Raw genomic sequence first — 12,603 nt, 5'->3', positions numbered from 1 at the left:
GGGTGCGGGGAGGCACCGCTGTGGGTGATGCCTGTGCCGTGTGTTATTCAATCCCCGTAATCTCGAGTCTCCCCGGGGCTCGGGGGCAGCAGGAGACGCTCTGCTGCTGCAGCAAACTTGGGCTGTTTGGCAAGGCCTGTATCTGAAACACAGTGCAGGGCATGGCTGCCTTACAGACAGCTTTTCACGCTTTCCTAAGGCTTTCCTTCAGCTGCCAGCCCACTCCCTCTCCCAGAACATCCCGACTCCTGTCAGAAACTGCTGCTGTCACAGACTGAAAAGCTCAGCGCTGAAGCATGGCATTTTCTAACCAAACTCTCTCCTCCTTTGGGGTGGGAGCCTGCCTGCTCGGTGACTCAAGTTGCAAGTTTCCTTCTTAATAACGGAGTCCCCAGTGACGAGTGTCTAAACAGCACCCCACGCCCCTGGCTGTGGAGGTTTCAGGAGACAAGTCCCATCTTCTTGTCGTGACTTGCTGGAGCACCCTATCTGGGGACTGATTTGGTCACTGCCCAAGCACCCGGCAAATATTCCCACACCCAGGCACCACCCCACACCAGCCAAGTTCTGGCACCTACTTTCCTCTCTGAAGGCTGACAAAAGGGCAAATCCCCACATACTGCTTCCAGGCGAGTGTTTCACCTCCCCACACCCTTCAGGCTCCCCGAGACAGCAAATACCTCAGGAGGAACAAGTCTATACTAAGCTTTGCCCTAATCTCTGCCCAGGCTGCACAGTTATCAGCTGTAAACCAACTCCAGGCCCAACTGCTCCGCGTACCTGTGCCCAAAAAGGCAAAGACTCTGTGCCTCCCCACGTCACAGCTGAGCAAATGCAGGGCAAGGATCAGGAGAGCACACACTCACCCTGGATTTTCCATTTCCAGAAACATGTCTAAGGGCAAGAGTTTGCTCGTGCTTTAGATAAACGATTACAAAGGGTTTGAGACACAAAGGGGAAAAATAGTTTTGTTGCTTAGCAGAGTGTGACGGTCATGTGGCACACAGCAGGCACGAGGAGCAACCCAGCTCCCAGGGCTTGCAAAGCCAAGGGCAATGCTGCCCAAGCTCTTCCAGGAAGAGATTCAGGCCAGAGGGAGCTAGCACCCGGTACCAGGTCCCCGTTCGATTTCCTCAAGTACATTCAGAGCAGCGCCCTTCAACAGCTTTTTAAGGAGGCAGAGCAGGAAGCTGCAGCAGAGCAGTGGGGCTGGAGAAGCTGGGTCACACACCCATCCGGCACACGTGAGGCCAGGCAGGCATTCCAGCATCTTTCTCAGTGCAGGGAAGCCTTCTCATCTCGTTTTGCTAAAGAGGAGCATCTCCCTCCAACAAATCCCGCTTAAAGATGAGCAGCCAGAGGTTAGAAAGAGAAACAAAAATCAGAGTTTCAGCATCACTGCTTGTTCTCAAATCCAGCCTCGAGCCCACCCTGATAGGGGAAAATCACCTTGAATGAACGTTCACAGTAGTGAGGGCATGGCCTGCTGCATGAACCTTGAGGCTTCCTTTGCTTCCCAGGTACCCCAGCTGCCCATGGATAAATGCAAACTGGCTTGCAGGCCCTGAGGGGAATACTGATAAGGAAGAACTCTCCCCATGAAGAGCAGCCTTTCTGCAGAAACTGCTGCTGGGATGGCTTTCCCCACCCCACACTGACACCAGACAGATCCCAGCCCAGCTCTGCAGGCAATGGCCCTGGCGAGCTGCCGCAGAACCTGGGTATTTTAGGAACTCTGCTGATTGATTGAAGGCCCCCACAAGGCACCACGTGCCCAAGGCAAAGCGTCCAGCTCCCTCCTCTCACCCCCGGAAGGAGGGCCAGCTCTGCCCCCTCTCTAGGGAGCTGAATCATGGCAGCACCCAGAAAAGCCAGGCAAACTGCCACTTTTTCCTCTGCCGCTGCTATTCTCGGCAGTGGAAGGCAGCTGCCCTCACCAGGCTATTCCTAATGCAAGGAAACTTCCACCTTGCCCACCACAGACCAATGACCTTGCCTGGGAGATGACGCCAAGCACTGGTTCAGCCAAAGGTGGGCAGGGAAGGCAGCTGTGTCACTCCTGGCACAGGTAGAGCAGAGGTGTTCTCTCCCCCCTGAGCACACACCACAGGACAACCAGTTATTATTATCATGCTTTTAATACAAACTTAAAAAAATCTGGAACAATAGAAACTGTACAGATTTGATCAACCTTTTTGTGTTTTTTTCTTTTTTTTTTTTTCCTCTTTTTTCTTTTTTTTTCCTGTTTTGTTTTTAACTAAATCTCTAGACACACCAATGTCCTGTTCCAAAATATTGCACAACATTCTGAATACAAAACTCGATTGTATTCCTCCTTCGCTAAATAAAAAAAAATTAACAAAATAAAAAAAAAAGAAAAAGAAAGAAAGAAAAAAAAAAAAGACAGCAACCCTACCTGGCTCCTCCCCCCCTCCCCAGCAGCCCCCTTTCTCACAAAGAAACCCAAGCAGAGCACATTCAGACTTCTGTCCACTCCTCTCCCACAAGGCAACTGTCGGTTCACTCCTCAGAGAGGGGCAAAGAGGGAGGCTGAGTGGGGAGAAAGGAATCCTCACCGCTTCTTTTTTTTGTTTTAAAGTTTTTTTTTCCTGAAAAAATATTGTGTTTTTCTCTCCTCTTTTTTTTTTTTTTTAAGAAAAAATCTTGAAAAGAAAAAAATTACAGGGTTTTTTCTTTTACGTTAGAAATATACATATATTATATATACCCTCTTAACATTTTACAAATGTAGCAAATTATTCGATACAAACGGACGTCAACAAAAAAAAAAACCAACACAAACCCATAAAAAATAAAAAAAAAGAAAAAAAATTTCTCTCTTCTCTTCCTATGAAACCAGGTAAATTAGTGCAGGTTTTTAAAAAATAAAATTGAAGCTGAATGCCTACATCCAAGACTAGAAAAGACCCAAAAAGGCCGTTAGTTTCCATCGCTGCCTGTCGCTGGAGGAACGTTTCTGAAGCACTCTTTTTTCCTTCTGAGATACAAAGAGGTTGGTCCCTCCTCTTTTCCTCCTTCCACTCACACCACTATTTTTAAAGCAGGTATAATAAGTGTGGCAGGGCAAAGCAGCATCAAAGCTTCACACACATAAGCAGGTGGCCAGGGGGAAGCATCCCCATCTCTCCCTTGTGCCAGAGGAGAGCGTTGTTGTCCTGCAGCAGCAGCTCATGGGTGGCTTTGCCAGGTGTGGGGACAGTGGAGGGCAACTGGACTGGGTCCTGCCATCAGGGGCTGAGCACCCCTCGAGTCCAGTGTGGCAAATGGGCTGGCAGTCAGCAGCACAATCCCAGGGAGAAGGATGGGGTGGCAGTGGTAATATCCATGAAGAGTTGGAAACAACAACAGAAACCCCCCGAAAAATAACCAAACCAACCAAACAAAAAACCAAAAACAAAACAAAAAAAAAGGAAACCCAAGAGCTCAGCCATTCCTCAGCAACTTGTCCTAGTCTGGAAATCCAGAGAGTCAGGGGTGCAGGCACTGGTCTGAAGGAAGCTAGCTGGGCCCTGCTCCCCTTGCCTACCCACTGCATTGGACATAGCTTAGTGGCAAATAACCTGCTTGGGACCCCACACTGGGTGCAAGGCTGGGACTGTGCCACCCCTGGTCACCCAGCGAGGGGAAGGGTGTGCTGGAAACTCCCTGAAGAGCTCCAGGCAGCGGCAGTCTCTCTGGGACAGTACATTACCCCTGCAAAGGCTCATTGGCAACAACTACAGAAGGGCTGGAGTACTTCTGTCTCAGCTCAAGGGAATGCAGCAGGAGAAGCATGGGTTCAAGCCCATCTCTCCTGAAGCAGGGATGTCTTGAAAAGGGCACGTTGATTCAACAGATACAAGAGAAGTAAGTTTCAGAGGGTGCTCCAGAGATATCATTAAAAGAAAACCAAACATCAAGTTCGGGAGGCAGCAAAAAGCTTATTTGGCTTTTAAACTGAGAACTTCAAAGACTGGAGTCTCATCATCTCCATCTCTCTCCTCTCTGCATACTTCCATACTCCCACAACAGCTTCCAAGGAGACCTCCTTCCCACCTAGAGAGCTTCCACTCTGCCTGCGCAAGAAGCAGCCCTTCTTTGGCTTCCTGTGGAGGTGGGTTTTGGAGTCATGAATGCAGAAGTGACCTAGCAGAAAAGCCACTACCACCCAACTGTACCACATCATCCCACGGAAAGCTGCAGGGGCATTCCCAGACTCCAGTCCTGTGGTGGGGTAGCACCAAGTCACATGCTGGGATGGCTGCTAGCTGTCCCTGCTCTAAGCCTGCCACCATCCACATTGACACAACCTGGCTGGAATGGTGAGTTTATGCTAGGTGCTTCCCTTTTGCACCAGAGGAACCACTTCTCCCACTCCTCCAGAAGGGCAGGGGAAGGGTGTGTGCCTGACTGAAAACACAAGCCCTTATGCTCAAGAATGCAGCTTCAACAACACAGCCCATTTTCTTCCTCAAAAATTAGTGCTGCCTCGCCGACTAAGAAGGAAGAAATTCCCACTCTGAGACAAGAAGATGGATTCACAGCAGGGAATGAGAACTCAGACATCAGGGGCCACCCCAGCTGGGTGCTAGCCCCTGCTGCTGGACAGTACACCTGGGAATCAAGGACAGGATCCAAGTGGGGCTGCCTGGCTCAGCACCTCCTACCCCAACTGCAGGGACAGGTGGGTTTCTACACCACAGGGCTGTCAACCGGATCAACCAGGCGGCCCCGAGGGGGCACCGCGAGGGCCCCCGGCTCACAAGCAGAAGGGGACGACAACAGAGTCGCTCAAACGCTGTCCCCTGTGCCTGCAGCGGGAAGCACGGATGAGGAAGGGAGCAGCACGAAGCCATTTCACAGGACCGCTCTGCCCTCCTCACTACGTACTGGGAGGCAGTCAAGGAGAAGAGTTGGTGCTTTTCAGCACAGACAGAACAGCTGACGCCAGCCCAGGCTGGAGCAACAACAGCACAATGGTCTGTGCCCGTGGGCACAGTGGATGGTCTCTGTCTACATGCAGAACCGTAACAGCAAAAGCAAACTCACCCACCCGTTCCTGCCTAGCAAGCCACAGGACTGTGTGTATCTCCACCGACACTGACTCATACTCTCCCCATTCCTCCTCCAGTGAGGTGGCACAAAGAAGACATCCCCACACCCAGGTGCAAGGATCCTGTGTCCAGCACTTATGGGGGATGGTGGTGCAGGGAATCAGAAGCATCGTGACCTATGGTTGCACGAGTCCTGGGCTGGGGTGGGAGAACGGGAAAACACAAATTGAAATAATTCCAAGACTCATTTAAGGAGTAAAAAAGTGAGTAGGAAAAAAGCACAGGGACTGAGTTAAAAATAAGTCAGTGCTTCAGGAGCGTTGCCAGCACAGCGCAACAACACTGGGCTCTCTCTTTTCCCCAAGAAGCTATATTTATAAGATTTGAATATTTTCTGTATATTTCTATTTTTCTTTTCTCTCCCCTCTGTTTTGTTTTGTTCTTGTTTCCCCCTCCCCCGCCCTCCCACCCCAAAATACTCGCACTTCTTTGTGTTCAGTTGGCCAGGACGACAGGCTGGAAGGACTGGTTGGGATACTGCATGGCATTCAGGTTGTAGCTGAGTCCTTCCACGAAGGGAGACTTCTCCAAAAAGAGGCTGTTGGTGCTGCCACCGAAGACCTGAGCCATATCAAAGGCACCACCAGTGCCGGTGTTGAACTGCGATGCCGGTGGGACGCTGCTGGCTTGGTTCTCGCTGGCAACACCATCGAAGAAGAGACTGCTGGCTCCCGGGGACCCCCCGCTGTAAACGAACTCCTTGGCATTGGGGGAGAGCTGTGACTGTGGGGCTTGGCTCCCAGCACTCCCGACGAAGTTCAGAGAGTGCATAGACAGGGAGAGGCCCTTGTGCTTCAGCAGGTTGGTGGTGGGAGACCTGACCATCCTCGGCTGCTGCCCAGCCCCTGCTCCGCCACCCCCTCCTCCAGCTCCTCCACCCTTCTTCATCTTGGTAGAGCCAAACTTTGTGGCAGCAAAGGTGGCAGTGGTGAAAGTGATGGGCTGGGCAGAGCGAGGGATGAAGGTGGGACTAGGTGACTGGCCAAAGGAGGGGGACGGAGAATTGGACAGCGAGTTGTCCTGGCTGCCAATGGGGACAAATACCTGGGCGTCAGGGTTGAAGCTGCTCTTGATTTCTTTGTCCAGCTCCGCAGCGCTGCAGCCCTCGCTGTCATCCAGGTAGAGGACCTTAACAGAGCCCTTCTCACCAATCTGGTAGGAAACCTCAAAAGGATCAATCCAGACACTCAACTCTTCTGGCACATTGGCACGCACATCCTCCACAGCCAGCCCACTTCGCTTGGCTGCCAGCTCCACCACTGGATCCACCGTCTCCCCTATATGAACACAGCGATAGCCAGATCCCTTCAGAGGCTTTTCCGGGTACCAGTGACCCTCATATTTCTTCTTCAGCAGGCGCTCTAGCTCCTCACCAAACAGGTCTGCCCGCCTCCTAGGAAGCTTGTTGTACAGGTATGAGATGATGAAGTTAAGAGCAACTTTGATCTCCAGATGCATACTCCCTTCACAGCAAGCAAGTCAGGGCAGTGTATTAAAAGAGACAAAAAGACACACACATAGGATTTGGCTCCAACAGACCTAAGGAAAAAGAGATAAAAGGATGGATGAAGAAGAGGAAACACAACAACTCTCCACCTGTTGAGATCGTCATGTTTTTTCATCAGCAAAAGCAGAACAGTTTACACAAAAACTAATGAGCAATCCTACTCTCTAGGAGACTCACCCCAAATCTACTGTCCCACAAAACAGGCAGATGCTGGTAGGAAGTAGTCCCCCTGCTCCTCTGAAGAAGAGATAATGGTGTAGCTACTACCTGCACACAGGTACATACATTAGATTTACTTCACTACCAAGTACTGCGGCTGAAACCTGGCAGGCCAACTGTCTGCTCTGGCAGAGCTGTTTGCAGCACATCCAACATGCCTCTCTCTGCCCTGGCACTCTGCTGCTTCCAGTACAGCTCACCTGCACCAGCCTCTCCAGAACATAAGAGAGGGCCACCTGAACAGCCTCGTGACTTGCTCAGCAGCTTGTGCAGAGCCTGCTCATGCTCAGGATGGCAGGGCCAGCCTCTCCTCCAGGAGGCTGGGTGGTCGTGCTGGGTGCTGTGTCCCACTGGCACAAGCGCAGACAGGATGAGAAGGAGCAAGGAAGGGTGCAGAGGCACCAGCTGCCAGCCTGTGTTTACTATCTCCTTGACTAGCAGGCACATATCTTATTAAGTGTACCCAGTTGAGGCTCTGCCTAGCTGAGAGCCTAAAATCCTTGTTTAATTTAATTGTGGGGGGAAATGGAGGCAGGAAGCACACGCAGGGGTCACAAAATACATGGGTGCCAACAGCCTGCCCAATACAGTTCACATCGCTTATCCCCTCACAGAGGGAAGCTGAGCTCTGCCAGGACCAGGTACCTACTTAATAAAAACTGAGATTCCTTGCCAAAGACTGAAGTAATCCTCTTTCCATCCCTCCCTCGTGAGGAAGTCTCTGAAATGGAGAGCCTGCAGAAGCACAATGCAAACCACAACACTCAACTCCCCTGTTATACATGGATTTGCAAACAACATTCAGTTGGGTACAAAAAAAAAAAACACAAACAGGTAGGTCAACACCATGCTCTGTCACTCACCCAAAGAAAATTAAGAGGAAGCACACTTCCACTAGCCTCCACACCTCTCCAGGGGGAAGCAGAATATCCAGTTTTTAATTGGCAGCTTAGTCAGAGGCCACTCTGTCTGCAGCTGCCCTTACCTTGCTCAAACAGACACACCGTGTTCAACCGTCTTCCTAAAATGGGCTTGGAGATGCTCTCACGCAGCTCTCAAGCCAATGTTTATGACTTGTGCCAATTACTTGGGGGTGGGGACAGAGTACAAGCACACAGTGTCAGCAATCCCCTGAAAAAACAGCAATTCCAGCAGCACAAATGGGAACCCACACTGACCTAGGTCAGGAGGAAGAAAAGACTGACCAGACAGGTTTGCTTGGTCTAGTGCAGAGGATAAGAAATATTAAATATATTTTAAATAAACCCTCAAGTATTTTGAGGCATTATTTAAAAAACCAGAGGTATAGAATCTATGCTTTATCTGTACTAGTCTGAGTTCAGACAGGCTTAGCTTCAAAATGATGGTAACCAGAAGCAGAGCCCACAACAATGAGGTAGTCTGTTCTGGAAGGAATCCCCTTGGGTTTGATTCAGGAGCATAAGGGAAAAGAAGAGGAACAAGGGGATGGAAAAGAAGGAAAGAAGTCTTGCCTTTAAAACCTGCTGTAAGGAATGACTAGAGTATAACAAAGTTTTGGTAGGTCACTGAGACCTGACCAAATTCAAATAACAGAAGATGAACATTAAAGAAATAATCAACCAGAGTTGCTCAGAAAACAGCAAAGAGAAGCTATTTTCAGAGGCAACATTCTCAGCACAGAGGCTTTTTTCAGAGAAAACAGCATGAAGCAACTCCCTGGAAGAGCACACCTCAATATTAACATGATTTATGTGGCCCACACTGCCTCAAGGGGGATTACATGGAGCACTCTTGCTCCTTTGGCTTTGAGACATCCAAGGGGGAGGAGAGGTCGGGATCCTGGCAAATTAAGCATGAAGAGAACAGCCAGTTTGTAAACCTTTTAATTGCATGTGAGAAATTCTAATCCGGATCCAAGACCTACTAAGAAGTCAGAAATTACAGACTGGAAAAGGAGCAAAGGCCAAAATTTTTTAGCACTCCATTTGCAACATACTTGGAGAAGCCCACATCCTCATCCACCTTCTGTAAAAAGGCAGTGGGTAGATGCACTTATATTATATATATTAAAAACAAAACAAAACAAAAACCCTCTCTTTTCCTAAAAGGGGAATACTCTGTACCTTGACAGTGAAAAAGATGAGTTAGCCTAATAATACCAACAGCTGCCAAGGTTATAGTTGATACTTGCCAAAGGCACAAAAGGTCAGAGATACCACTGACTCCTCAAGTTGTTGACACAAATACGATGTGCTCCAGTAGGATCCCTTCAACCTCTTTCTAGTGCACCAAAAAGTGGTAACAGTAATAAACAAACCAAACCAAACCAACAAACAATACTCAAACCATCACCCAGCTGAAGCAGCACAGCTCCATAAGAAACAACTAAATATCAATTGTTAAAGGTACTCTGGCAAGTCTTCCATAAAGACAAGCTCGTTCACATTGACAGCACTTTCAAACTAAAAGCTTAGTGCACGATGGAGGCGCCGGCACGGAACAAAGGGATGCTCTTCTGCTGTGGAGGGCACGCAGGAGCCCCTTCAGACCACTCGTCTGTTAGCACACCGACACGCTTGAGAAGCCAAAGAACCACTTGCATCATAGGAGAGCGAACGCGGGAGTAATGCCCTCTCCCTCTTACTACGCAAGCACAGCAGGTGACCTTGCGATTATCCCTCTGAGCTCCCACCCCGAGAGGCCTTGCCCACGAGAAGCGGCCGGCTACCGCCTCACCCTCACCAGCGGCGTTCCCAGCGACTTTAAAGGCCGGCTGCCACGACGGCGTGGTCCCACAGCAGCCACACCCCCACAGGACAAGGGTCCCCTTTTCAACCCCTACCACCCAACCCTACACAGGGGGGGCGGAAGGGCTCCCCTACCTCGAGGCGAACAGCCCTGCGGGGACACACCCGCGACAGGCGATGGGCCAGCTGTCCCCTCCCCAAAAGAGCGGCCATTTCTGGTGACCCGGCCGGACACCACCTCCCGCCCCCGCCGGGGGCCGCGGGGCACCCTGGGACCTGTAGTCCTTGCCCCCCTCCCCGCCCCGCGACCTACTTCGCACCGGACTACGGCTCCCGTCACTCCCCGCAGCCGGCTCGCCCGGCGCTTCGCTCGCCGGGGCAGGGCATAAAATTTTCCACAGCACATGCGCCCTCCCTCCCTGCCAGCCCGCCCCGGCGCTGCCCACGGCAGGGAACACGCCCCGCGGCCCGGCGCTCGGGACCGCCGGGCAGCCGCCCCCTTCTTCCCTTCCCCTCCCCCTCAAGGATGGAGAGGCGCGCCTCCACCCCACAGCAGGCTCCCCACTACCGCACGGCTGCAGGACGGAGCCCAGGAGGCCAGAAGCCCCGTGTCGTCCTCCCCCACCACTGCCTGTCCCCATCCCCACGGTGGGGTACGCGGCGTCGCAAACAATGTCCCCTCATGAGCCCTTCGACGGAGGGGTTAAGCCTCACCCTCCACCCCCTTCAAGGACGAGCTTCTGGCCCCACACCCAGAGAGGCACCGCGGCCCCCGAGGCCTACAGGACCGGCACACACAGCATCCTCGCTTTGACACCTTCTCCCCAAGGAAACCCGGGCCTGACCTTACCCCACAGCCGCCTGACCCCTTCCCGAGCTCCTCGGCCTCCCTCCCCCAATCTGCCTGGCTTTACTTAGGAGGCTGGGCCCCTCTGCCGGGAGAGGGGCCGGCGGCGCCCAGCCCAACCCAGCCTCAGCAGCGCCTTTGTTGTCGCCGGGCTTCTCCCTCCCAGACCCTGCGGGGGCTGGATCCAATGTGCAGTTAAGAAAGACATACTGGCGACATCTCCCACTCCTCCTCCGGCAGCCTAGGGTGCCCGCCGCCGCCCCCAGGCCCAGCCTGCCCTTTTCTGAGCTTCTCGGGCTAAGCCGCACCCCGTCAGACCGAGGCAGACCGAACAAAATGGTGAAGTGGGGCATTGCAAATCATCACCGACCCAATGACTTTTTATACTCCCTCCTCCCTTGAAACGCTATTAATCTCCCGCGGGGGCCGGCGTCCGCAAAGTCGATCCACGGATAGCTAAATTACCTTCTCCAGGCGGAGAAGAGGACGATGAGCCCTCTCAGGCCGAACCCGCCAAGCAGAAGAGGGCTGGGGGGAGAAGGGGGGCGACGGACGGGACGACTGGGCCCGAGAAAGGGTCGGGGAGAGAGAAAGCGCCCCCAGTCCCACTTACTTCGTTCTCGGCTCCAGGTCCGGCTGCTGGTGGCGGCTGTCGGCCGTGAGCGCTGCCGTGAAGCACGGGCGGTGCGTGCGGGTCTCTACCCCGTCCCGTCCCCTCCCTCGTCTTATCCCCAGCGGTGTGGTTCCTCCGCGGGGCGGGCCGAAGGTGGTGCAGAACGCCCGTAGGTGGGGGTACGGGTGCTGGTGCCTGTGTCGCTGCTGCCTCTTCTTTCCTCGCCCCACCTGCCCGCAGCCGCCCGCACCCTGGCCCCAAGTGAGCCAACTCACAGCAAACTTTCACCCTTAGCAACCCCGCGCAAGGATCCGTGCTCCCGCCCAGCGTGATGCGGCCACGGAGGGCGGGCCGGGACTACTTCCCCCTCCCCTCGCCTCCCGCTGGGCTCAGCCGTCCTCCGCAGAACCCCGGGGACGGGGGGGGTGCTTTAATTCCCGTTTCTCCCCCCCGCCCCCACTGCCGGTGCAGTAGCCGCAGCCGGGGTTACTGCCAGCTGCGTGGCACCGGGGACTGCCCATACTGTAGGAGTCAGGGGGAGGAAGGGGCAGGGGGTTTAGCGGGATGAGGCTTGACCTAAGGATTTTCCCAAGCGGCTTAGCCTGAGGCGGAGAGGGACGTCGAGGTGATCGAACGGCAAAGGGAAGGAACCGGCCAGCATTGTCTTCCACTTTGCGCACGGCGAGTGCCTGGCAGCAGCAGCTGCCACAGCAGGCCACGGGGGCTGGTACTGTCAGGCCCAGCTCCGCGGCAGAACCAGACCCAGAGTGAGGAGGGCTGTGGCAGGGGTTGCAGAGGAAACAAGTTCCCTGCAGGGAACAACTGTGGTTGAACCCCCCAAGTTCCGCTAGTGGCAAGAGAGTTTTATGGTGAGGTGCCTAGAAGGGTGTGAAGACAACAGGCAACCCCAGCTCATTCTCTCACTACAAACCCCTCAGAACCCTTGGCCAGTAACGGAGGAGACGCGGGGGGGAAAGCTGCAAGCTTATCCCCTCTGGGGACAACGGGGCAGGGTCAAGCTGGGCCTGCTGGTGTCAGCCACACCAGGGAGGCAGGAGCAAGCACAACCGTCCCATGCCGCAGCACCCTAAGGCAGGAAGGGGGCCTCAGCCCCCCTGGCACCACGCTCCCCACCCCACACTATACGACCAGCGGACTACTTTTGCTCAGAACGCCCGTGCGCCTCCGCCATCAGCGGAGGGCCAGGCCGGCCGCAGCGAAGGCGAGGGACTCGAAAGCTGCGCGAGCCGTGACCGTGCTAAAAATAACTACAGGATGTTAGCAACAGCCTTCCCATTGGCTGGCCGGGCCCGGCGGCGCCTTCGGATTGGTGCGCTGCCTCAGCCAATGACCAAAAGGGGGTGTGCGCGGTAGGGCGGTGCCGGGCGCGACGCGGCCGCTCTCGGGAGTTGTAGTTGCCAGGGCGGCTGCCGTCGGCCCCGAAGCGGCGGCGCCTGTCCTGCACCGCAGCGGGGGTTCAATGGCTCTTTCTGAAGAATTCCCAAGAAAATCCCAGCATGGAGTAACATCCCCTGTTTGGAATCAGATCTTCTCAGTAACACAGATCCATTCAA

The 12,603-nt window shown here is 53.7% G+C and overlaps 1 protein-coding gene across 1 annotated transcript; it reads right to left on the bottom strand.

The window, feature by feature from the left end:
* Positions 1–5,536: 5,536 nt before the first annotated feature.
* Positions 5,537–11,087, bottom strand: TOB2 (transducer of ERBB2, 2). The gene is made up of 2 exons (XM_054386754.1): positions 11,030–11,087; positions 5,537–6,653 (listed from the first exon to the last, which is right to left on the bottom strand). Exon 2 carries the CDS (start codon positions 6,570–6,572, stop codon positions 5,550–5,552), a length of 1,023 nt encoding a protein of 340 aa, XP_054242729.1. The 5' UTR covers positions 6,573–6,653; positions 11,030–11,087; the 3' UTR covers positions 5,537–5,549.
* Between the last annotated feature and the right edge of the window lie 1,516 nt (positions 11,088–12,603).

This window comes from Indicator indicator, chromosome 14 (assembly GCF_027791375.1).
Source record: "Indicator indicator isolate 239-I01 chromosome 14, UM_Iind_1.1, whole genome shotgun sequence".
In the NCBI taxonomy this organism is placed as follows: domain Eukaryota; kingdom Metazoa; phylum Chordata; class Aves; order Piciformes; family Indicatoridae; genus Indicator; species Indicator indicator.
The sequence above is the reverse complement of the archived record's forward strand: the minus strand, read 5'-3'. Positions and strand labels throughout refer to the sequence as shown.

What these genes read in the sequence shown, in the direction of transcription:
- TOB2 (XM_054386754.1), bottom strand. Translation starts at nt 6,572, where the DNA reads ATGCATCTGGAGATCAAAGTTGCTCTTAACTTCATCATCTCATACCTG.